The sequence below is a fragment of the Coffea arabica genome, chromosome 4e (assembly GCF_036785885.1).
Source record: "Coffea arabica cultivar ET-39 chromosome 4e, Coffea Arabica ET-39 HiFi, whole genome shotgun sequence".
In the NCBI taxonomy this organism is placed as follows: Eukaryota; Viridiplantae; Streptophyta; class Magnoliopsida; order Gentianales; family Rubiaceae; genus Coffea; species Coffea arabica.
Window position 1 is genome coordinate 14,673,437 of NC_092317.1, and position 25,355 is coordinate 14,698,791.

Genomic DNA, 25,355 nt, shown 5'->3' on the forward strand with positions numbered 1-25,355 from the left:
TTAAGAAAAAATACCAATGTTTTTCAATTAATTATACATTTGATATGGTATGCCAAATGTTACAGGAGTGTAATGTGTGTGTATTTTTGCATGTATATGTATGTGTGTGTGTGTGTATGGACAGAGGAGTAAATACTGCTTACTGAGCATCATGTCACTCAATCCATTACCTTTTACAATTTTTGCAAAATTCAAGGATTACAAGGTGGTCTACGTTAAGGACCTAGAATACAACTTGTACTAGTTATAGAGAATACAACTTGTACTAGTTATGTGTAGTTATAGAGAATAGACCCTAGAGTTAGGATTTTATGTTTATGTCGTATTGGATATGTATTAGGATGTTGAATACTTTTTAACTTACATTTCTGATAGTTGTTGGCATGTGGGCCCAATTTGGATGTTATGTTGTCTTCTTAGTTTTACTCTATGTTCTGAAACTTGGACAGGGTAATAACTCGAAGAAGGTTAGGGGTCAGGGTCAAAAAGCTTTGATCGGGTCGGATCGGAACAAAGAATCGGATGATGTCATTAATAAAAATTATTTAAAAATTAAAATACTATGTAAAATATTTAAGAGCATGTTAATATTAAAAAAGGTATATTTATATATATTTATGGTTTCAAAGCTGTTTAACAAGAGCATAAAAATTAGAACAACAAGTAGCAATTTTGTATTATTCAATGAACATTAACAAGTTTAAAATTAAAATTGTGGACTTATTTGAAAAATCACACCAAACTTTAGGACAATATTTATAGACCATGACAAATTTCAGTTATATTAATAGTTTTTAGCATCCTAGGGGTCACAACATAATATTAAAAAACTTTGACCCCATATTAGGTCAAAACTTAATGTTGAAAAAGCTTCGACCCACATTCATGTTCCTTTTTAGTTCTTCCAAGCCTGCCGCACAAGCCTTCACCACTCCACTATCCCTGCATCATCATCTTCTTCTCCTACCATTTTCTTGACTCATTCTTCTTCTTTTTTTTTCATTTTCATTCTTGTTTTGTTAGTTATTTATTTTCAAACTCATAAAATATCAAACTTTTTATTTGTTTTCTTCAAACTTCTCATCTCCATCTCTCTTTTCTGCTTTTTTTTTTTTTTTAATCTTTTCTCCTTTTAGATGCAACATCTAGGATTAGATCTTGTTTAAGAGAAAATATTTTGATGGCTGAATTGAAGAAAGTGAAAAAAAGTAAAACTGGATTTGTATGAGGTGAGATCAATAGTTAGAGGTGAATAGAGAAAGAATCAAGGAAAGGAAAAATGAAAAGGCTCCGGTCCTTATCTGTTTTACCTGGACTAACCCGGATTTTGACCAGGTTTGACCAAGTTTTTGCCATCCAAGTTTTTAGGATAACTCGGACCGGACACATGGCAGGTTCCCCGTTCGACTGACTGATCCGATCCGAGTTTAAAAACCTGGGTTTTACTTATGTATTCCACTTTAAGTAGTCATATTATTGCTTATTAAAGTAGTATTGCTCGATTATTATTGTTGCCTTGTGCTCTCGAGAGAATCTTGAAGGTATAGCAAATGCCCTATGTTTGGCATGTGTAGACTAGGGGTATGACATTTTTAGTGATATCAGAGCCAGGTTACGATTGATAATTTAGGAGAGTCGCATACTAGGAAAATGATAAGTTGTAGCTGAAAAGATTAGGCTTGAAAGGTCTATACATGTGGTTTAAATTGAAGTAGCTACTAATGGTAGTATTGTGATTTTGTAGAAAAATGGTTGATCTAATCCATGTGGAGAACCAGGATTGTGACTATCAAGTTCATTTGATGGGATGCGATATGACTCGTCTTAGGAAGAAGCAGAGGTTTATAGAGATTTATACCTCAAGGAGTTAGAACGAGCCACCGACAAGGTTATGAAGACTGAGGCACTGGCAAGCTGGATAGCTAATTAGACAAACGAGATATGCACTTTATTTGTGTCTATAGAACACTTAAGGTAAAGCAATGAAACTCTGTGTAAGGAGGTCAACTATCCCAAAGCAGAGAGGGATGAGCAAAAGGCTCTTGCTAACATGTAGCTGGAACGATACTAGGAGATGAATACCCTCCTTGATGAGCGTGATGCTTCCTATCATGCATTAACCATGAAATTAGAGAAAAGGAGGCAACCTATCTTTATTTGGATAGAAAGCCCTATGACACTTGCAACTCAGTTGTCAAGATGGGCTCAGTTATGGCTCGATAGTGATAGCAAGACAGATAGCGAACCAGAGTCTCACCCTAAGGAGGAATCATTGTAGGATGTACCGATTGGTGATTATTCGGTAGAAGATCAATTGGGTGGTGAGGATGGCATCGATGAGGAGAATTTGGGAGATAGAGCAGTCGATGTTAGTATCAATATCCCAGGAGACAAGCAATAAAGAGGATTTAGGAAGATTTGACCTTTATTTTAATTAACGTTATTTGGACAAGTAGTTGGCTAGGTTTATTAATGACTGTTATTCAAATTATATTTGTTTATTGCTTAATAGGATATGTTTAGGAAATTGATGAACATTAGGTTCATCAGTTAATCCCTATAATAGGTTAGGGTTTTGGATTTCAGTATGTAATAGAATTTGATGAAATTTCTAAGTTATGTAAGATGTTATTATTATTATACAACTTTGAGTTGATTTCTCTGATAATATATGTGCGCGTGTGTATGTTATTATTTTGAATAAGTTATTTAACACTTTTGTGATAATCTCCAGATATTAACTTTGCAATGAGAATTGAGATTTAGTGCTAGTTCAAGGAACTACTAAATCTAGGGAATACACTCGCAAAAATAGAGGTGCGTCTTTATGGCCTTGAAGGTTTGTTCTATGTAATTTCATAGAATTTAATGAATTTGTAGTTAATTTCATGACCATAAGAGTAGGTATGAATTAGCTATAAGTATAATTGACACACTACGAAAATAGGTTTCACACACATTAAAAAATTATGTCATAATTTAGCCAAAGTAATGACACTCATTTAACCTGAAATTTCTTTCTTGTATTGGATTTCAAGTTTAGTTATATTACTAGTTTGGATCTGGCTTTTCTTTTGCTTATATTTTGTTAAAGTTAATACTTAGAGTTATGAATGAACTTTTTATATCTTTCTTGTGATGTTTATTTTGTTATATGATGATATTATTTTGAACAAATTATTTAGCACTTTTAGTTATCAAATCATGGTTAACTAGTCATTAATTGTGATCATTTCAAGGTATTAAGTTTGCAATGAGAATTGTGATATAGGGCTAGTTCAAGGAAGTGCTAAATTTAGAGAATACACTCACGAAAGTAAAGATGCGTCTTTATGGCCTTGAAGGTTTGTTCCATATAATTCCATAGGAGTTAATGAATTTGTAGTTAATTTTATAACCATGAAAGTAGGTATCGATTAACTATAAGTATAGTTGAATCACTGCGAGAATATGTTTCACATATATTATGAAATTATATCATAACTTAGCCAAGGTAACAACACTCATTTAACCTGAAATTTTACTAGCAAAAGTAGTTAGGAATTTCATAACCTAAGGAGCATTTTTATTGTTATTTTTACTTCTATTTTATTGTACATGTTTGCAGTGTAGATTTAATTTCTTACATTTAAGATAGCCTAAATAATAAAGTAGTTCGAAAATCACTGATAATTGATCATTCTTCCGTATGGGATCGAGATCTAATATTTTCTATATTCGATAAATGATCTATATATTTGTAGAAAATAGGGTGTTTAGGTTTTTTAAAATTTGGAGTGAAAGAAAACCCTTGTCACTATACTTTTACAGAATTTGGTGTATACTTATATATTAGAATTTGACAAAAAGAAAAAGAAAACATCACACGTACAACAAAATAACGGTGAACCAAAACATATAACATATACAACAACTTTACATAACCTCACATAACACAATTGCATATAACATATAGATTTACATAAGGATACATTAAAACATGTAACATATTCAAGAACCGTACACAACAACACATTTATCACAACCATAAGTTGAACTGTTCGCTCATATAAATTCAATGGAACCTGAAACTAGAACCCTTTGGTTCCAAGTGCTTCAGCCCAATCTTGAGATACGTCATTTTTCATTTTCGGAATCAAAAGCAGAGGCTTTTCCCTTTTCAATGTGATGGCAATCAATTTTTCGCTCATATCAAGACTTTCTGGGTCCGTTCCTGGGGGAACCAACCAATCAAATGCATAGACCAATGATCCAAGAAGCAACTGAATCTCCGTAAGAGCCCAGTGCTGCCCAGGGCACATCCTTCTACCTCCACCAAATGGCAAAAGTTCATAGTGGGGTCCCTTAACGTCAAAATTTCTGCCGAGGAATCGTTCTGGTTTGAAGTTTTGAGCATCTTCCCATGTCTTTTCATCTCGTCCTAAGGCATAAGCATTTACAATCATCAAGCTATTATTTGGAATTCGGTAGTTCATGATCTGGCAAGTTTGCAATGCACAACGAGGCACAAGAATTGGGTCCGGAGGATGCAATCGAAGTGTTTCTTTTATACAGGCCTGTAAATATGGCAGCTTGGTTAGGCGTTTCTCACTTAAAGCAGTTCCTTCAATATCTTTTGTCATGATTTCATCACGAAGTTTGGAAGAGGCTTCTTGATTTCTTGTTAATTCTATCATTGCCCATTCGACTACTGAGCTAACGGCTTCAGAACTGGGAAAAAGCTCCTGCAGTGTATAAAAGTTAGAAAGATCAATCGTGAGTTCTTGTTAAATCTCTTGTTCAATAATGAGTACTTACCCAAAAAAAAAAAAAAATTCTTTTACTATTTCTATTCTATTCAAATGATCCCGGTAGACCACTAATGAGGTTTCGTTCATTGGTGGAAACAAGGTTAAGATCGAAAGCCCAAGAGACCTCGGCCTTTAGTGTTACAATTGTGAGTGGTAATATAATATAATACTATTATTTGTCTATTTAATCGCGGTTTGTCGGTACGTTATTGTTTTTAAAAATGTACTAATTTATAACATATGCTTGTTATTTTTCTACAAATTATACGAGTATACACTAAATTAGGTAAGAAATACAACTAATCTATAGTAACAGGAAAATCCCAATCTAATGGTTGTGGACTCCAGCACCCTATTTGTCTTCAGTTTAGTGAAACAGTACGCTAATGCAAGATGCCAATGTGTATATCTAAAAACAATGAGAAATCATATTATCAAAGTAGAAAATCTAGGAGATAGACTTTACATACCGACAGGAAATTGTAGATCTGATAATCATCAAAGGAACTTTCAATCAGGACGTCTAAAATGTCCTGGTTCGAGTCCTGCCTCCCTCCTCTTCTCTTGCTTACAATATCACCCCATACGGCTCTGTATATTTGGTTAGCCTCTACTGCTTTTTGCTTAATCCAAAAATCTAAACCCCCAATTGCAGGATAAAGGTCGGCTAAGCTTAGAATTACAATCCCAAGCATTTTTCTTGATTTCCTTTTCACTTCTCCAATATTGTTCCAAGACTCGACAATATCTTGGGACAGCATAGCATTAGTCAAAGTATTAGCAGTAGTTGCAAATAAAATGTCTGCAATATTTACCACTTCACCTTCTTTTGAACCCAAGAAGTGTAGCATCTCTTTGGCCTTCTCTAGTCTGATTCGTGAACACGATTCCAGCGCCTTAGCTGAGAAAAGCCCCATGTGGGAAGTGCTGCGTAGAAACCTCCACCTCTCATTGCAATCTGTGGCCAATCCCATTATTGAAGTGTGAATTTGTGGTATTCGATTCAATATTTGAGGAACGTACCTTCCGGATAGATCCCGATCATGAGTCTTGAGTACTTCTCTAGCAGCTTCTGGTGATGATGCAACTATCGCCAGTCTTGCGCCGAATCTCAAAGACATTATAGGCCCATAAGATTGTGCAAGCTTGGCGAGAGAAATATGTGCACTCTTCCATTCAAGGTCGAAAAGGTTGCCTATGACCGGCCATGCAAATGGACCTGGTGGTAGCCGCGAATTGCGCTGGGCAAACAGAAAAACTAGAATGGGCGACAAAAATATGAGAGAATAGAAAAGGCAATTATAGTAACCAACATCAAGACCTCTGATGTCCATATTCTAAACCGATCGATTTTTCTTTGAGTAGTATTGCTCGTAGACTTGTTACAAGCTTCATATGTACATGCATTCATATATATAAGCAAAGAATATAGACGTCTTACCAATCTTACGGTGTGCGTGAATGGTACAATGATGACCAGAATAGTTCATCAAAGTTTTTAATCAAAGCATCAATCACACTGCGAATATTCTAAAGATAACTTCAGCTCAAGTTCAATAGTTTAGTAGTTAAAGATGCTTTCCATGGATCCCATTAGACGAAACTTTGTAAAAACACAAGTCATCATTAGAAATTACATATTCTAACAAAAATACCTTTTGGCGCCAAAATAATTTACAAGAACCATCTAGGTAATATAAAAAAAGAATCAGGCATTTTCTATTTTTCAGTCTTCTGGTAGTGTGATTAGATTCCTTTGTTCCCAATTATTGCCGAGGTGTATCCTCCTTTTTTCTTGTAAATCAAGACTGCAGAGAGGACAAAAAACCGTAAACGAATGGTGCGCCTTTCTTGCAGTCAGTGTTAGGATGTTTGGAATTCGATTTCCATCCTTTACAGTTTACAGATACAAATTCACTGCCAAAAAAAAAAAGAGCGAAGCTTTTAAATTGTTAATATGAAAAGCGTTTAAAGATGCAATTTATTTTAGGCACAATTTAAATATGAAAGATTCTTGAAAAGGAAAAATAAGATTTGTGAAAGGAAACAAATTAAGAAGTATGCATAAAGAATGACATTATGGTTGAAACATCCCTTTCAAGCAAGCTCAGTAATGAGTGTGTATTTTGCATGTTTTTATGTTATTTTATTACTTAATTTTGACTGTTTTAGTCATTTTAATAGTTGAATGACTAGGTTCTAGTGAAATTTGCATTTTTTGGTTTAAATATAAAAAATTGCATTTCCATGTATTTAACTGTGACTAAATCATCAAATGAAAAAGATATTTAAATTTTTATACATATAATAAACGTAGAGCCGGCACAGAAGTAGAGCCGTCCCGGACTTCCCTGTAAGAGTTATGAAAGTTGTCTTGTAAGCAACACGCTGAAGTTGACGTTATGAATCATTTACAGACTATGCACATATGCTAGTTGACAATAATAAAGGAATAAGTGACAAAACTAGAACGGTCCAGATCCACCTAGATGTAATTGCCAACATTAGCGGTCCAAATGTAATCTCTCTGCAGAACACCCTAAGGGAGTCCCTCTGCAATTGCCGAACTTTAACGGTCCAAATGTAATTGAGTTGAGATTAGAGGGTAGAATATAATAGTGGCGATTAACATTCAATAAGTTACAAGGGTGAGACTAGTAGCTGGAACTACCCCAGATCTACCTTGAGTTTGTATATAAAAGAAATTATTGATCACTAGGAGGGGACACCGCCCACATGCACGGTGTGAAATTACAGGAGGTATGCCCAGTAAAAGCCAAGTACGTCCACGTAAAATAAATAAAATTTTTTTATAAATTATTGCAAGTTGCATGCATGGTTTAGGTAAAACGTCTCTTGCTGCAATTTTCTTACCTTGCAAAGTTGCATGGTTATGTGTATACAAAGTTCGGTTGAAGACTATTTTTGAATCCCTTCTTAATCCTTATTCAAATCATCTCTTGCCGCAATATTCTTACCTTGCACAAGAGGTTACATAAAATTTTGTTATTGAGGAGGTTTTTCCTTCATCGCGAATCTTAAAAATTTAAATGACATATTTTTTGCAAGTATATAAATTGTTTATTGAATTTAAAGGATATTAGGTGTCGATCTTGTATGAAAAATTGTCAATTACTGATGGTTTCGAGCTCCTCCATTATTTAGACTATGGCAAATAAAGCAAGTAAATTTACTCTATTAACATGGAAGAAAAGTAGTAAAAATAATAGCAAAAACATTCCTAGGATTATGGATTTACTAGCTACTCTTACAAGAGAAATTACCAATTAAATGAGTTCATTTACCTTGGTTAGTTATGGCATTATTTCGAAATGTATGTGATATATGCTTTTGTCAACATACCAATCATACCTATAACAACTCATACCTACTAATGTGATATGAAATAGCTATAAATTCATTAAATTCTATGAAATTGCATGGAACAAGCCACCAAAACCACAAAGATATAGCCCTACATTAGTGAGTTAATTCTCTAGGTTTAACACTCTCATAAACTAGTATTGAGTCATAATAGTTATTGATGAAAGAACACCTTAAGATGATCACAATTAATGGTGCCAAATTAATTATGATTGTAACACAAAAGTTTTAAACAACTTACTCAAGAAATAAGGTGAAATAACTACGAAAACTTCACTTAATAATTTTAGAAGTTCATCCACTCCCTTGGTATTCAAACTATTAGAACACAAATGAAACACAAACAACAACCAAACTTGTATATTCACTAAGCATGAGAATCGATAAAAGAAATAAAGTGATAGAAAAAATGTCACCCATGTCACTTAAGTTCCAATCTCTCCATCTTCATTCTCATCATCATCTTTGTTTGGCTACTGATAAGTTTGCATTTTGAGTGATTTAAGTGTATTTTATTATTTAGTTTTTGTTTGTTTTATTTATTTTTATAGCTAATTAACTAGATTTGTAGTGAAGATAATATTTTGTGGTTTAAGTGTGAAAAATTGCATTTCTATAGGTTAAAATGGTGAAAACTTCATGTTTTTGTAAGTTTTAATGATTCAATCACCTAATGGAGTGAATTGAAAAGATATTTGGATGATTGTTGATGATTTAAAGTAATTTAAAGAAGACATGAAGTGCAAAATGTTCAAAAGATGAAATGCAATCAAGTATAAAAGTAGAAATATTTGACAGTTTTGATATCTTTTGGTATTTTGGCTATAATTTGCAATAACCATCAGATTGAGGTGATTCTTCAGTCATTTTTTAAGCTAATACATAACTCTACATTTCTTATGAAGATATCAAAATCCAGTTCATGAGTTTTCCTAGTCAAAAAATCGAAATAGCCAGCCATGAGTTTTCTAGTTCATAATTCTTTTACTTGTGTTTGATTTCTTCTCTTTATCTTGTCTTTTTATTTGTTTGTTTTATTTTGCACATTGATATAATGTTTCTTAAGTCACTATTTTAAAGTTATCATCCAAACAATAGGGAACAACACACACACACACACACACTACCTAAGGGAAACCCACAACCCAACCCAAAAGGCATGCTGACTTTCAGGCTACACTGAGGACCTTAAGTAGTACACACACACACCACTATTTTAAAGTTATCATGACCATATCTAATACGGGATGATTGGATAGTAGGTCCTAATGCGAGACTCATTAAGAGGGGCCTCAAATGTGAATTTTTTTTTAAAAAAAAGTGTAGTTAATTTGTAAGCGCCTAAGTGCAAGAGGTAAAATAATTGTGATTATATATAATCATATGATAAGTTAAATTTAAGTATAGCTTAAGTTGTTAACTAATACTCATTAAGCATCCGCCAAAAAAACCCTATAAAGGACATAGTATTTATTTATTAGGGGTGATGACACTTTACCCCCCTGAAAGTGGGGGGTAATGGCACTTTGCCCCCTCAATCAAAAGAATAGACATTTTACTCAACTGATAGGTAGTTAAAGTGCTTTCCATGGATCCATTTAGACAAAGCGTTGTAAAAAGACCAAGTCATCCTTAGAAATTACATATTCTAACAAAACTACCCTTTTGGCACCAAAAATAATGGGCAATATTCCTATTTTGACCTTGTCAGGAGGGAAAACTAGCATGTGAAAGTGATATAAGACCTAAAAAAATATAAATTGAAAATATAAGAAAAGATATAGTTCAAAATTATTTAATCTTCTCAAAACCACACCAAATCTCCTCTCAAAAACCAAAATCAAATTCCAAATGCAATCCTGTGATTTGGTTGATCAATCTTGATCAACGAATTCCTACAAGTGCATAGAGTCGATTGTAGTCATAAATTTCCTAGAGTATTCTAGAGTCGAATCCATAGGGATGAATTAATTTTTGCTACTTTAGTTTTATAGAAAAGTAGTAAGATTCAAAGGATCTATTTTTAACTAATTAAAAAAGATAGATAATCAAATCTAATACATAAAGATGAGAAAACAATTAACAGAGAATAGGGTTTCAGATTTTGATCTAGAGTTTGAGTTAATTATCTAGTTAATTTCTTAATAAACCATGAACGCATGACACAATTGTTTTATTTTAGATTATCTCTCGATACATCTAAAGTGTGTCTAATTAAATCCTACGTCTGTCTTGAGATCACAAGTATTCAATTAAACCCTTTAAAAACTTCAGTGATATAAATTTGTTATACAAATCTTAAGCTACTCTTGTGATTAGGCTAAGTATGTCTATCTATCTAGTGCATGGTTATATATCCTTTCTCAGTTCAATACAAACCCTAAGAGCATGTCTATGGTGGTCAATCACAAACATGTAATTAAATCAAGACAAAAGTTAAGAATTTAACTAAGATAAATAATCGAAACTCCTCACAAAACCCTAACCCTAGATATAATTTAGTTCAACATATTCATAATTAAAACTAAGAATTCAAAGGAAAAGATACAAATAAGAAGATAAAGGTAAAGAAAACTTCTCAATTTCCCTTACTTCGATCTTCATCTTGCTCTTCCTCTTTGAATCTTCAACTCTTCCTCCTTGATCTCTCAAGAAAAGAAGATGTAAAAAAAGATGAACTAATACTAGCCTAATGTTTTTCTTCCTAAAAATGGTCTAAAAAACCCCTATTTATAGTTTCTTGAAAATATATCCTAAACATGGTAGGAATAGGCTTTATTGGAGTTGAAAAATCACGTTTTCGTCCATTAATCTGATGAAGACTAGCCCAATGTCTGGCACCGGTCATTGGGCCAACCTCAAAACATAAAAGAATTTGGAGATGTTCGGCGGGAAATTCCTGCAATGTCTGGCGATGGTTATGGATCCGTCTGCGGATCGGTATAAATCCGTGCTCAGATCTCTTTTGAAGCCCCAAAACTCTATCAAATAGGCCAAATTAGTTCTTGTTCAAAACATGAAAGTTGTAGCCCTTTGAATAAATTTCTAACGCTACAAGAATCAAGTCATTTGGAGGTCTAGACGTTGAGATATGTCTAAAATATTGAGACCTAATCGCAAGAGCATTGCAGCGCAATTGTGCTTCAATAATTTGGATTTTTGACCTTGAAAATGTGAGAACCAAACTCTGATGTTGTAGAGAATTTTTTTAACTTCAAACTGAATCAAGAATCATCTCAATCCGATTTGTGTAATTCAAGTTATTGCCAAAATATTGAAACATATTATTCTTGCTAAACCTCTTTCTATTGACTTTTTCCTCTTTCACTGATTCTTCATACCACATTTGTAGTCCATTTTTTCTCAAATTGAGGCCTTGTTTGGCAAGCAAGTTTTTGTCCAAGTTTGTTTGCTACAAGTTTTTTAACAACTTTAGCTACATTAACCTCAAAAACTTCTCAAAATTTCTAACTATATACTTCAAAATATCCAAAAATTTACACACTTCAAAATTTTTTTCTACAACTTCTATAGTAAACTACAGTAAAGTTTTAGGCAAACGCCCAAAAAACTCACTTGCCAAACGGGGCCTTATTTTTTCACCTATTAGAAAAATATAAGAGCAAAATTAAGTAGTTTCTATCCAAGATAAAGTTCAAATAACATAGTTAACTAGCAACTTATACCTATAAATACACTACAATTTATACCCTATCAAACTCCCTCACACTTAGCCTATGCTTGTGTTCAAGCACAAAAACAAAACCAGTTAAATACAAATAATGACTATATTCAAGGTTGTCATTATTGGAGCAAACATTCTAAGCAAGTGTCAAGTGCTAATAGTGAAAATCAAAGTGATACTTCTTCAGTTAGCCTTTAGCACCATCAACCCTTTCAGCTCTGGCTAACTAAATTAGGAATATAAAATATTTAATGAGCAATTCCATGGAAATGACCCAACTATTAAGCAAAATCTCAGACACATAACCACACAAATCAACAGGCTATTATTATAATCCACATTTTTTCCTTTTTTCTTTATTTTTCTTTTTTTCTTTCAAATTCCCTCGCACTTAAGCTTTTTCACATTTTAACAAGGGGATCGTATTTAATTCTCAGCTGTTTAAGCCTTTTAATGCAAACTCCGACATCTCTCAAATAAAAGATCCTAGTTACACAACTTTTCGCCGCTAAAAAATCACATACTTATAGCTGTTACCACTTTTTGATGTGAAAGTCGACTGACAAGCGTGGGATATATATATAACAATTAGCTCATTTACAGTCAAGTTTTATATTTATAAAATCCTAAATAACCTAAACGCGATTTTTCGCAAGTATACGAGTCGAGATTAAGTATAGGGTATTAATGGTTATACCCACAAGAAAGATTATTAATTACCAATAGTTTTTGAACTCCTTTATTATTTATACTACCACAAGTGCAAGAAATTAAACCAAGACTTGTGAGATTTGAGTATGAGTTATCCAAGATTTAAAACATGAACAGCTTCACAGCCACTAAGGGGATAGACCATTTAAACCAGACACATAGATGGATGGAGAGATCGGTCCAATAGGAAATACGAAGGTATTGGTCCATTTTTTATTCCCAAGAGACCAGTTTCGAGTATGGATCAGTAACTAGAGAAGTACAAATAAGTGATCCATTTTCTCTGCCCAAATAAATGGTCCATATTGGGTTTCATGAAACCCATTTAAAGAGAGCACTACAAATAAACGGTCAATTTTTCTGCCTAAGTAACCCATTTGGAGTATGGATCAGTTTTGTGAGCCATGGCAGATTCCTTATAGTCTGAATAGCATCGGAAAAGGTGCCAGGATATGAATAAATGGACTTTCATTGTGAAAGGTGTCGGCAGATTTCTTATGGTCGGAATAGCATCCGCAAAGGAGCCAGGTTATGAATAAATGGACTTTCATTGTGAAAGGTGTCAAGGGGACGGAGATCAGATTGATCATTAGGGACTTGAAGATGATGAGGCCCCTAGGCTGTAATATGCTTTTGGAGAATCAAGAAAACGACAAAGTACTCGTGCAACGTTGTAAAAATAATAAAATAAATTACTAAAATAAGGGTTGAAATATTAGATAAAGAAGTAGAGAGAGAATAGAGAATAATTTTCTTATTATTTCAAATGATGAAAGTTGTTACAAGAGAGTTTAGCATACATCTATATATAGGTAATACAAGATCAAAAATACATGAATTCTATTAAATATTTATTCATGAATTTAGTACGTCAAGTACATCAATTGAATAGTTCCATAAATGAACTAATGTATAACAAAAAATTTCATCAAATGTACCAATGAATCTTGTCGAGAATTCATGAATCAATATTCTCAAGAATACAAATGGACATCCACATTTTTAGTTGTTTCATAACACTTTCTCTTGAATGTCTATTATACAAAGAATATGCTTCATAAAAACGTTAGTAGGGAAAAGTCCAATGGAACAAAAACCCTACTGAAGGAAAAAAAATACACTATTCTTGTGTATTAATTTCTCCTCCTGATATAAATATTATTTGAGATCTTTTAACTGCTGCATTCCAATATTCTTCATTAATTTCTCAAATATTGCAGTCAGTAATGCCTTAGTAAATAAATCTGTCAAATTATTGTCTGATTGGATTTGTTGCACATCAATTTCGCCATTCCAATGTTGTTTCATAGGAGAAGAGCTAAATCTTGCTAATAGATTCATGACAAATGATATATCTAATCTTGTACAATTAGTAGGATACATTAGTGCACCAATTACACTGAGATATAATACTTCAGGACCAAATATCTTTTTATCTTCCTCTCTCGATCTAAAAGAATTCTTATTAGAATCTAGTGATTTGACGACTATTGGGTTACTTAATATATGTACTTCATCCATATAAAACCGCTTTAATACCTTTTGGGTATCAATAGTTTGGTGGACAAAAATTTCACCTTCCAAATGCTCAATTTATAAATCAAGGCAGAATTTTATCTTTCCAAAATCTTTGATCTCAAATTCTTTTTTCAAATATTCGAAAACTTTTTGGGGCTATTCAGGAGTTCCGATTAAAATCGTCAACGAATATTTATATTTGATTGGCTTGATACCCTTTAGGTATTTTGGACTACAAGTCAAAAAAATCTTTTATTGTACTAGTGAATTTGATACTGATAAAACTACATCTTTCTCTTTTTGACTAATCATTTGTTTACCGACATTCATCAACCAATCAAAATTCATGATCCTTGTCAATTTTTATAATATTAAATGCTACATTTCATTAGGATCCAATTAAATTTCTATGATTTCATTCTCTTCAGAAATAAACTCTTCAAGAGTTAGCTCTTCATGAGCGACCTCTTCAGGAGAATAATTTTGTCATGATATTAATTTAAGTTTTGGAGATATTTGAAATCAATATATACTTTATTTAGGTAGGCCAACCATAAATTCATTTGTAACACTTGTATATTTCGTGCAGGAATATTTGATTTAATGGCTTTTCTGGAGTCGGTAAATATTTCTGACAATTGGTTTGCAACTTTCTGCAAATGAATAATCTCTTGAACTTCTAGTTCACATTATTTTTTATGAGGATCGAGGAAATTCAATTTTTCAAATGATTTTCTTTCGGTTGATCTTTTTCTCCCCCTAATGTCGGGAGCTATAAATGGATCACTCATTAATATTTCACGATGTTTAATTATAAAGGGTGATTCATATCAGACATAGATTTTTAAATTTCTATTGGAGCCATATATAATATAAAGGTGGTATGTATAAATACTTATCGGCTCTCAAATATTCTTACTTTTATAAAATCATAAATTTACTGGGATCAGTAAACTTCTGGTTTACTGTAGGTGATGATTATAAATCAGACAAGAATGAAGACAACTATATCGATCATTTCTCTCTCAAATGGTTATTGTGATATAATCAACCTTTATCTCACTAGATCTCTGAACATGATATTTATTAATGTTTCATTTAGTACCTTGATGTGATATCCATTTCGGCAGTTGTAGTTAAAATTCAATAAACCCATCAAGAGTTGGGAGAGAGTAGTGCTTTATTTATGACAGTCTTTCCTCCTACAGGTAGAAATATAGTAGTGGTTCTTTTGAAACTTTCAATCACTTGAGCACTACCACTACTTGTGTTTGTCTCTCTTATTTTCAAATTGGAACATAGTGTGCATAGTAGCACTTATTAATGAGATACATCTCATTGTCACAATAATTCTTATGGGACAAATATCATCACCATAATCCTTTGATTCCGAATGTTTGACATCCATTTCTCCTTTAGGAAGAAAAGTTTCAATTGTTATCATAAATCAAATCGATCTTCATACACCTTTAGAGTGCTTAAATAAATTGGGCATATCAAGATGTTATTATAATTTTAATTCATCAAATGTACTCAAGACATTTGTTTTCAAGATACTTATTTTCTTGTCCTTATTATTATTATCCCACTGCAGGTAAAAATTTTTACTCTTGCCATGGTAAAATACATATTTACCAAAATCATAGTCATGGCTACAACCATAGCTAGTAAGTTGAACTTTTAGTTGCATTCACTCCTGGGAATTAGAGTCAGTGTGCAATAAGAATAGAATACTTCTCAAAATTTTTTCTCAATATTGCTACTATAAGAGCATATTTAAGGAATCAAGTGTGGAAATATTATTTTCAACATATCTCATGAGTAAAATTTTCTCTACATGATTTTCACCGAGAAGTAATTTTGAATATTGCAAAATTATGTTCTTGCAACCATGGGTAAATTTATCATATCAGGCTTTTGAAATAAAGACCATTTTCAGCTAGTCAAATCTTTCTTTAAAGAACGACCATTTTTAGGCAGTCAAATCTTTTTATTTAAGTATTTCAAAGGACAAGTAGACCCTCTTACAATAGGAGGTAAGTATCCATAATAAATAATTCTTATGATAATAAGGATAAAAAAATAGAATTGAAAGAAGAAATATTACCTCAAAGATGTCGAAAAGTATATGTTTGTACTTAGTAGTTTCTCATTAGTAGATACTTGTACTTTGAGATTGAAAACTAAGACAAAGGGAGAGAAAATACTCTTCTTCATATCTTTGGACTACACAATATACATATATATATACACAAGTGTAACCTAATTTAGATCCTAAAATCATGCTAATCTAAATCAATTTACTACCTAATTAATATATGATACTATAATTATATGATACCTAATTAATACATGATACTATAATTATATCTTTCCATAATATCAAATAACATATCTTCAACACTCCCTCTCAAGTTGGAGCATAGATGTTGCTCATGCCCAGTTTGTTACAAAGGTAATCAACTCGAATCCCATGTAGAGCCTTCGTAAAGAGATCTTCCAATTGTTCTCCAATTCTTACAAATCCTGTAGAAATCAAGCCCTGTTGTATTTTCTCACGAACAAAATGACAATCTATTTCGATGTGTTTTGTTCGCTCATGAAATACGGGATTGGATGCAATATGAAGAGCCGCTTGGTTATCACACCACAATTTTGCAGGCATTGAGGTTTTGAGACCTACTTCAGTTAGAAGTTGATTTATCCACATGATTTCACATATCGATTGTGTCATAGCTCTATATTCTGACTCTGCACTCGATCGCGAGACAATATTCTGCTTCTTATTCTTCCATGAGACCAGGTTTCCTCCAACAAAGACACAAAATCCAGTTGTGGATCTTCGATCTGCCTTGGATCCTGCCCAATCAGCATCTGAAAAACACTCAATTCTAGTATGACCATGATTTTTATACAGAATACCACGTCCAGGAGCTCCTTTTAAATAACACAAAATTTGTTCTACAGCTGCCCAATGATTAACAGTAGGATTAGACATATATTGACTAACAACACTAACTGAATACGCGATATCTGGACGAGTCACTGTAAGATAATTCAACTTTCTAATCAATCTTGTATACCTCCCAGGATCTTCTAACAATTCACCTTCCTTTGTGAGCTGCAAGTTAGGAATCATTAGGGTACTAGCTGGTTTAGCCCCTAATTTTTCTGTTTCAGATAGTAAGTCAAGAACATATTTTCTTTGGGACATGAATATCCCCTTCCTACTCTTTGCTACCTCAATACCCAAAAAATACTTTAACAATCCCAAATCTTTTGTCTGAAATTGACTATGGAGAAAAGTTTTAAAAGATGAAATACCTGCAGCATCATTCCCAGTGATAACAATATCATCCACATATACTACCAACAAAATAATACCAGTTTCAGACTGTTTGTAGAAAACAAAATGATCAGATTTGCTTTTCTGCATTCCAAACCTTTCAACTGCTAGACTAAATTTTCCAAACCAAACACGAGGACTTTGTTTCAGTCCATACAAGGACTTCCGAAGATGACAAACCTTCCCAGACTCCCCCTGAGCAACAAACCCTGGTGGTTGCTCCATATAAACTTCCTCTTGGAGGTTTCCATGAAAAAAGGCATTCTTGATATCTAGTTGATGCAAAGGCCAATTATGAGTGGCTGCCATAGAAATGAATAACCTGACAGATGTTAACTTAGCAACAGGAAAAAAAGTGTCAGAATAATCCTCTCCATAGATTTGGGCATAGCCTTTGGTAACAAGGCGAGCTTTTAACCGAGCAACCGACCCATCAGGATTGAATTTAACTGCAAAAACCCACTTACTCCCAATGGCCTTCTTCCCTGCAGGTAAATTTACTAAGTTCCAACTATCATTACCATCTAGAGCATTCATCTCCTCTATCATAGCATTGCGCCATCCGGGATGGGATAGGGCTTCATGAACAGTTTTAGGAAGGGAGATAGAATCAATAGATGTAATAAAGGAACAAAAAGAGGTGGGTAAATGATTATAAGATACACACGAAGACACAGGATAAGTGCATTGACGCTTACCTTTGCGAAGAGCAATAGGAAGATCATCACTTGAGACAGGATCTAGTAACGAAGGAACTGGTTCAGAACATGCATCAGGAGACTTTTGTCGTCGAGAATATACCAGAGTAATTGGAGGTTTAGCAGGGAAAGATCTTGATGATGTGACAGTATAGATTAACAAATCATCATCCTCCTCCTGACATGAATGAGATGAGGATGGGGTAAAAGGTGTATTTTCAAGAAAAGTAACATCAACTGACACAATGTACCTGCCGAGACTAGGACAATAACATCTATGTTCTTTTTGGACACGAGAATAACCAAAAAAAATACATTTCAATGATTTGGGATCCAATTTAGTGATTTGGGGACGAGAGTCGCGGACAAAACATGTACATCCAAAGATTTTAGGTTCGATAGGAAACAAAGGTCTATTTGGAAAAAGAGTGTTATAAGGAGTCCCACCATTAAGAACAGATGAAGGCAGACGATTAATTAGAAAGCAAGCTGCAGACACTACATCAGCCCAAAAATATTTAGAAACATGCATTTGAAATGATAAGGCTCTTGCAGTTTTGAGCAAATGTCTATTCTTTCGTTCTGCGACCCCGTTTTGGGATGGTGTATCCACACAAGAGGTCTGATGAATAATGTCATTTTGCACCATATAAGATTGAAAAGGTGTGAATAAATATTCTTTGGCATTGTCACTTCGCAATATTTGTACAGAACGTTTAAATTGGGTCTTAACCTCAGCACAAAAAGCACAAAAATGAGAAAACAACTCTGACCGATTTTTCATCAAATATAACCAAGTCATACGAGAATGGTCATCGACAAAAGTAACAAAATACTTGAATCCAGTTTTAGAAATGACTGGATTACGTCCCCAGACATCTGAATGAACTAATGCAAAAGGAGCATCCGCTTGTTTATTGACTCTAGGACTCAGATTAACACGATGATGTTTGGCAAACTGACAAGACTCACAATCTAATAAAAACAAACTCTGAAATTGTGGACAAAGTATCTTTAACAACGGGAGAGAAAGATGACCCAACCTACAATGTGTTTCAAATGGAGTTACAATTCCGGAACAAGCTATGGACTTTGGTATCTGTGTGTCAAGAATGTAAAGACCTCCAGATTCATGCCCTTTACCAATAATCTGCTTCGTCATAAGATCCTGAAACAAGCAATAGTCAGGAAAGAATTGGGCAGAACAATTGAGGGCACGAGTAAGTTTACTCACAGAAATTAGATTAAAAGACAATTCATGCAAACTTAAGACAGATGATAATGAGATTAATGGAGTGGGGTTAACTAATCCTGATCCAAGAACACAAGATTTTGACCCATCAGTTAAGGTAACTGTAGGTGCAGATGTGTATGGCTGAAAGGTAGAAAATAGACTAGAATTACCTGTCATATGATCTGTGGCACCATAATCAATTACCCATTTGGAGGACGAGGACACAAGGCATGTGTTTGGTTTACCTGACTCAACGATGGCAGTTACAGGAGTAGATGAAGACTTTAATGATTCTTGATACTGAGAAAATTTAGCAAATTCATCTGCAGAGATCGTAACAGACTTTTCATGGTTAATAGCATCATTGGTAAAAGCAATATGTGCGGATTGAGTTCTCTGGTTCCTGTACTGCAATTTCTTACAATCACGCTTCATATGACCCGATTTATGACAATAGTGACACACAACCACTTCTGCATTTTGTTCCCGAGTGTCAATTCCTTTACCACCACCTTTGTATTGCTGTTTTCCAAGACCAACAAGAGCACTGCTGGACTGAACAGACTGGGTATTCTCTGTGCGAAGCACCCTACTAAACATATCTTGCAAGGATGAGATCTCAGGACTGGAAAGAATCTGAGATTTAGCAGTTTCGAATTCAAGTGAAAGACCAGCCAAAAAACTCATAATTGCCATCTGTTCCCGTTGAGTTTGCTGAACTTTCACATCAGAACTAAACGGTAATAACAGATTAAACTCCTCATAAGTGTTCTTAAAATCCATAAAATAAGTCATGATGGACTTATCTTGTTTCTCTGCACCATAAAAAGCTTGACATACCTCATATATGCGAGAAATATTCCCTTTACCAGAATACAAAAATTTTAAATATTTCATTAACTCCTTAACAAATTCACAGTGATTAATTAAACTAATTACCTCACTGTCAATAGAATTCCGTATTTGCAGGAACAATCTAGCATCTTCCCTTAACCATGTCTGTCTTGAACCATCTTTTGGAGGATCATCAGTCAGATGATTGTCTTTATCAATGATTCGCAGATAAAGACGAACCGTTTTGCTCCAATCAAGATAGTTAGAATTGTTGAGTTTGTGGTCCGTGATCTTAGACATCACAGGAACCACATCAGACGTAACGACAGATTTCGTTTCTGCCATGGGTTTAGAATTAACAGAAAAAAATAAAAAAGGACAGTTCTGAACTCTTTAAAACAAGAGTGAAGAATAGAACACAAATATATCCTATACAGAACCAGATGAACCGAATGATGACTAATGAATTTTCTGGCAGCGGACAGAGACCCTAACCTTAATGGTAGGGCTCTGATACCATGAAAACTAAGACAAAGGGAGAGAAAATACTCTTTTTCGTATTTTTGGACTACACAATATACATATATATATACACAAGTGTAACATAATTTAGATTCTAAAATCATGCTAATCTAAACCAATCTACTACCTAATTAATATATGATACTATAATCATATGATACCTAATTAATACATGATACTATAATTATATGACACCTAATTAATACATGATACTATAATCATATCTTTTCATAATATCAGATCACATATCTTCAACAGAGATCATTCAAAAGTTAGCCATAAAAAATTGAAATAAGTTTGTGGGTTAGAAATTTACCTCAAAATTCACCAGAGAAAGTGCCCAATAGTTGATTTGACACTGGTAGAATCGCGGCAAAGTCTTGTGTTTCACTTTTACTCAGAAGTAGAGGCTCGTGCTGATAACGTGTTATAAAACTAATAAAATAAACTGCTAAAATAGATATTGGAATATTAGATAAAGAAGTAGAGAGGGAATAGGGAATAATTTTCTTATTATTTCAATTGATGAAAGTTGTTACAAGAGAGGTTAGCATATGTCGATATATAGGTAATACAAGATCAAATATATATGAATTCTATTAAACACTCATTCATGAATTTAGTATTTCAAATACATCAATTGAATAGTTTAATAAATGAATTAACGAATAACAAAAGAATTCATCCAATATACTAATGAATCTTGTGAAGAATTCATGAATCAATCTTTTTGAGAATACAAATGGACATCTGTATCTTTAGTAGTTTCATAACATGGAAGAAAATTTTGTTTGGAATATTATCATGGCTTTTTCAATTGATTTCTTGTTCGCTTTCGCCATAATTGTGAAATATGGGCCTTGTTTGGCGAATGAAGTTTTGACTATTTATCTAAAACTTTACTGCTAAGAATTTCTAGAAAAGCTTTTTGAGTTGTGTAAAAACTTTTGTTTAAAAAAAAACTTTCCTTTCTTTTCACTTTTCTTTAGGGGTGGGCGCGGGTCGGGTATCCTGCCCCATTCACCATTTGGCTGACCCAACTCGAATTTTGCGGATCAGCCATTTTTTTACCCTTATTCAACGGGTACCTGCCCTGCCCCGTCCCACCCCATTTATCATTTAATTAAAAAAATGATTTATACCAATTTAATTTTATATTTTACACATTCATCTAAAATTTAATAAATTTTTTTTCTAAAAAAAGGTTTCTGACCAAGAAACAAACATGTGAAGAAAATATAAGATAAAGGAAAAAAATTAAAAGAATTCGAAATCAATAAAAGTTTGAAATAAGTAGCATAACTTTTAATATATATGTTCCACATTAATTAAATTTTTTTCTATAAAATATAAGATCATGGCCTCTACAAATGAATATTGTAAATAAACTATAGTCTCTCATATTTGTAATGCAATTTGTTCAATAAAATTACTTATTTAGTTCTTATTATTTTATAGTGTGTGTATAAAAATAAAAATAAAAAATATACATATATATATGCGGGACGGATTGGGTACCCGCGGGTTTTTAATTATGTGACCTTAACCCGCCCCGCATCTTAGTGGGTACCCGACCCTCTTTTGACCCGATCAAATAATAAAAATCGGATATCCTAATTTTCGGATCAGATCGGATCGGATATGATAGGTTTTCGGGTTAGCGGATAATTTTGCCCACCCCTACTTTTCTTTTTCCCTTTCTTTCCTCTCCCCTTCTTTTCCCACACCCTACTGCTTTTCTTCTCCCTACCTCCCCACTGGCCGACCACCCACGTCGCCCTTTTTTTTTTCTTCTTTTTTCCTCCCTCTCCTCTTCCCCTCTTCCCTGCCACCTCCTTCCTCTTCGGCGGGGAAGGGCCAAATCTGGTCATGAGAAGGAAGAGGAAGGAGGAGAAAGGTAAGAAAGGAGAGAGAGAAAGAGAGAGAGAGAGAGAGAGAGAGAGAGAAAGAGAGAGAGGGAGGAAAGGAAAGGAATAAAAAAGAAAAAAGAGGAGCGCGTTGGCCGAGGTGTAGGCTTGCGCTAGCTGGTGGCAGAGATGAAGGGGGGTTGTGGTACGGGAGGAAGAAGAAGAAAAGAAGGAAGGTAATTTTTTTGTGTGTTTTTAGGTATTTTAAAATGTGTATTTTAAAATCTTTCGAAAGTTTTTGAGATTACTGTAACTGTTATAATCCATTTGGTAAATGAGTTTTTTAAATGTTTGTCTAAAATTTTACTGTAACTTACTAGTTGTAGGAAAAGTTTTTAAAATGTGTAAATTTTTGAGTATTTTGAAGTGTATAGTTAAAAATTTTTGAGAAGTTTTTTTGAGATTATTGTAGTTAAAATTGTTAAAAAACTTATAGCAAACAAATTTGAACAAAAATTTGTTTGCCAAACATGCCGAAATTGTTAAAAAAATTTTGTAGAAAAAAAACTTGACAAAAAACTACTTTGCCAAAGAGGCCAATGGTTTCTAGAGGGGATTGAAAATTATCGAGATAGAGTTTGGAAGAAATAAGTGAGAGAAAGGAATCAAATAAGTCGATCCGATGGGAAATATAGGCTATTTAAGCTAGCACATATCGAGGTAAATAAGGGAACGCTGTAGAAATGTACTAGAAGTCAAATTGAGAAAAGAGCTTACGCTATTCGAGCTTCTTTTTATGGGTGCCAATATAGTTGTATTGCGTGCGATTTAGCTAGGTTATTACACATATTCAATTTTTCTTGAGTAGAAGTATATAATAATATTGTTTATTGAATATACGTATGCTTCATTTAAAAAATTGATCAGGGTTAGACTCTTATTTAGATATTTGCAAAAGAGTACACCATGGAAGGGAACATGAAACCTTACCTCTTAAATTAGATTACATGTAAACTTGATATGTTTAAATCGATTCTTAACATGCTCCACAATTGTGATATCGCAAAAGCACTTGAAATTTTTATTTGACATCTTGTCTTCGTTTGAATCATTTTAGTAGTGCCTGAATACTGCTTGGACCGTCTAAACTTCTTTGAAGCCACTGGAATAAAATGATCTTCTGTACAGTACTCATCATCTTTGCATTGCGAGTTGTCTTCTTCGTTATCCTCCTCTTTGTCCATTGTGACACATCTGCACAGTTACTCACAGAAGATGGCTTATTTGATTTCAACTGAAAAGATTTATGAAAATCTTTGAGAGATTGTACGGTCTTACTTCATTCATAAGCATGACGAATTTTGCTTTGTGATTTCTCCCGTTGAATCTTTTTGAACGCATCATCCTATTCTTTGGTGGACTCTGCTGCACAAGAGATGCAAAGTCTCCATCACATCTATCAAAGTTCCATCTTGCTTTGCAAGACTTTGCAGCACAAGTGACGCTTCCACATCTGTTTTTTCTTCGGTGCATTCTAGATTTTTTGTCCAAGTTGGTGGTACAGCTTGAATAGTACTTGAAGCCTTTAGCTGCTGCTTGTGTCAGAGATATTATTTCCTCGTGATCTAAACTAGTTGTTTGGACAGATTGAAAATTTGTTAGATTTTTTGTGAACATATTTATCAATTATCATTTTATCTCATATATATCAAATTACTATAATGATTTTTTTACAAAAAAAGTTCCAAAAAAATGCAATCCAAACAAGGATTGATAAAAAACTTTGTCTTCATTTTCAAAAAAAAAAAAAAAAACTTTGTCTTCATTTTCAGTTACTCAATATATGTAAAGTGTTTTATTCATATATATTACTTTTTCTACAACTACAACAATAAAATGTAACTATATACTCTCTTCCTCCTATTGTAATTGTCATGTTTTCACTTTATTAATATATCAAAATACGAGTCAACATTTCAAATTTAACATATGCTTTTCAATTTTGTCATTTGAAAAAACAATTTTTTAAAATCCCAATAGTGTATTATTTAAAATATTATTTGGAATAATTATTGTAGTACTTTTTGTGATATGATGTATTTGAGATAAAAAGGTGATTGGGAATATAAAAAGGTGGGTTGGGAAATGTGTTTGTGATGCAAGCGAAATATTATTTGGAATAATTTTGGTATCGCCACCTCATCTAAATATTATAATTACCATGTCTCCATAAAAAGTTGGATTCCTAAAAATGAGTCTAATATTGGGATGAAGAGAGTCTCAAATAATATAACAAGTACAATGACCGGGCTGAATCACGTGGATTAACAACTGCACCAGCGTCCATTCCAATACCTAGCAAATCATATGCATGCTATTTTATGTCTTTTGTTTCCATCTTTGCAATTAACTTACCACTAATTGTGAAATATCTAGGGTGTTAATTAATTAAAAGGGAAAAAAGGGATTACGATAGATAAGTCTAACATATGTAAATTCCTAACCAAAAAAAATTGACGGCTGTAATGGATATAATAGTAGTAAATTGTCTAGAATATGTAAACCAGACGCATAAACATCCAATGTGTGTAGAATCAAGAAATAATTAAAATGAATCAATTTTGTATAAATTTTGTTTGAGATGCAAAAAATGCATATAAAATTTTCATGAAAGAGCTTTGGTTTATATGATTATAGTAATTGGTAGTTACAATACTTGGAGTGGTTATGCTTAGTTATATTGGCAAAATATGATTGGATGATTAGGGTAAAAATTAACTTTTATA

The 25,355-nt window shown here is 33.3% G+C and overlaps 1 protein-coding gene across 2 annotated transcripts; it reads right to left on the reverse strand.

Moving 5' to 3' along the window:
* Positions 1-3,878: 3,878 nt before the first annotated feature.
* LOC113740833 (probable (S)-N-methylcoclaurine 3'-hydroxylase isozyme 2) lies at positions 3,879-6,186 on the reverse strand. Of its 2 annotated transcripts, XM_072046738.1 has the most exons (3): positions 5,814-6,185; positions 5,261-5,748; positions 3,879-4,724 (listed from the first exon to the last, which is right to left on the reverse strand). In XM_072046738.1, the coding sequence occupies exons 1-3, from the start codon at positions 5,833-5,835 to the stop codon at positions 4,071-4,073; spliced, it is 1,164 nt and encodes a 387-aa protein (XP_071902839.1). In that variant the 5' UTR covers positions 5,836-6,185; the 3' UTR covers positions 3,879-4,070. The 2 variants fall into 2 exon arrangements, with proteins under 2 accessions (XP_071902839.1, XP_027124154.2); XM_027268353.2 differs by having other exon boundaries at positions 5,261-6,186.
* Between the last annotated feature and the right edge of the window lie 19,169 nt (positions 6,187-25,355).

Coding starts and splice junctions, on each gene's coding strand:
- LOC113740833 (XM_027268353.2), bottom strand. CDS start 6,124: ATGGACATCAGAGGTCTTGATGTTGGTTACTATAATTGCCTTTTCTAT. Junction 4,725..5,260: donor AGATCTACAATTTCCTGTCG/GTATGTAAAGTC, acceptor TATACACTGCAG/GAGCTTTTTCCCAGTTCTGA.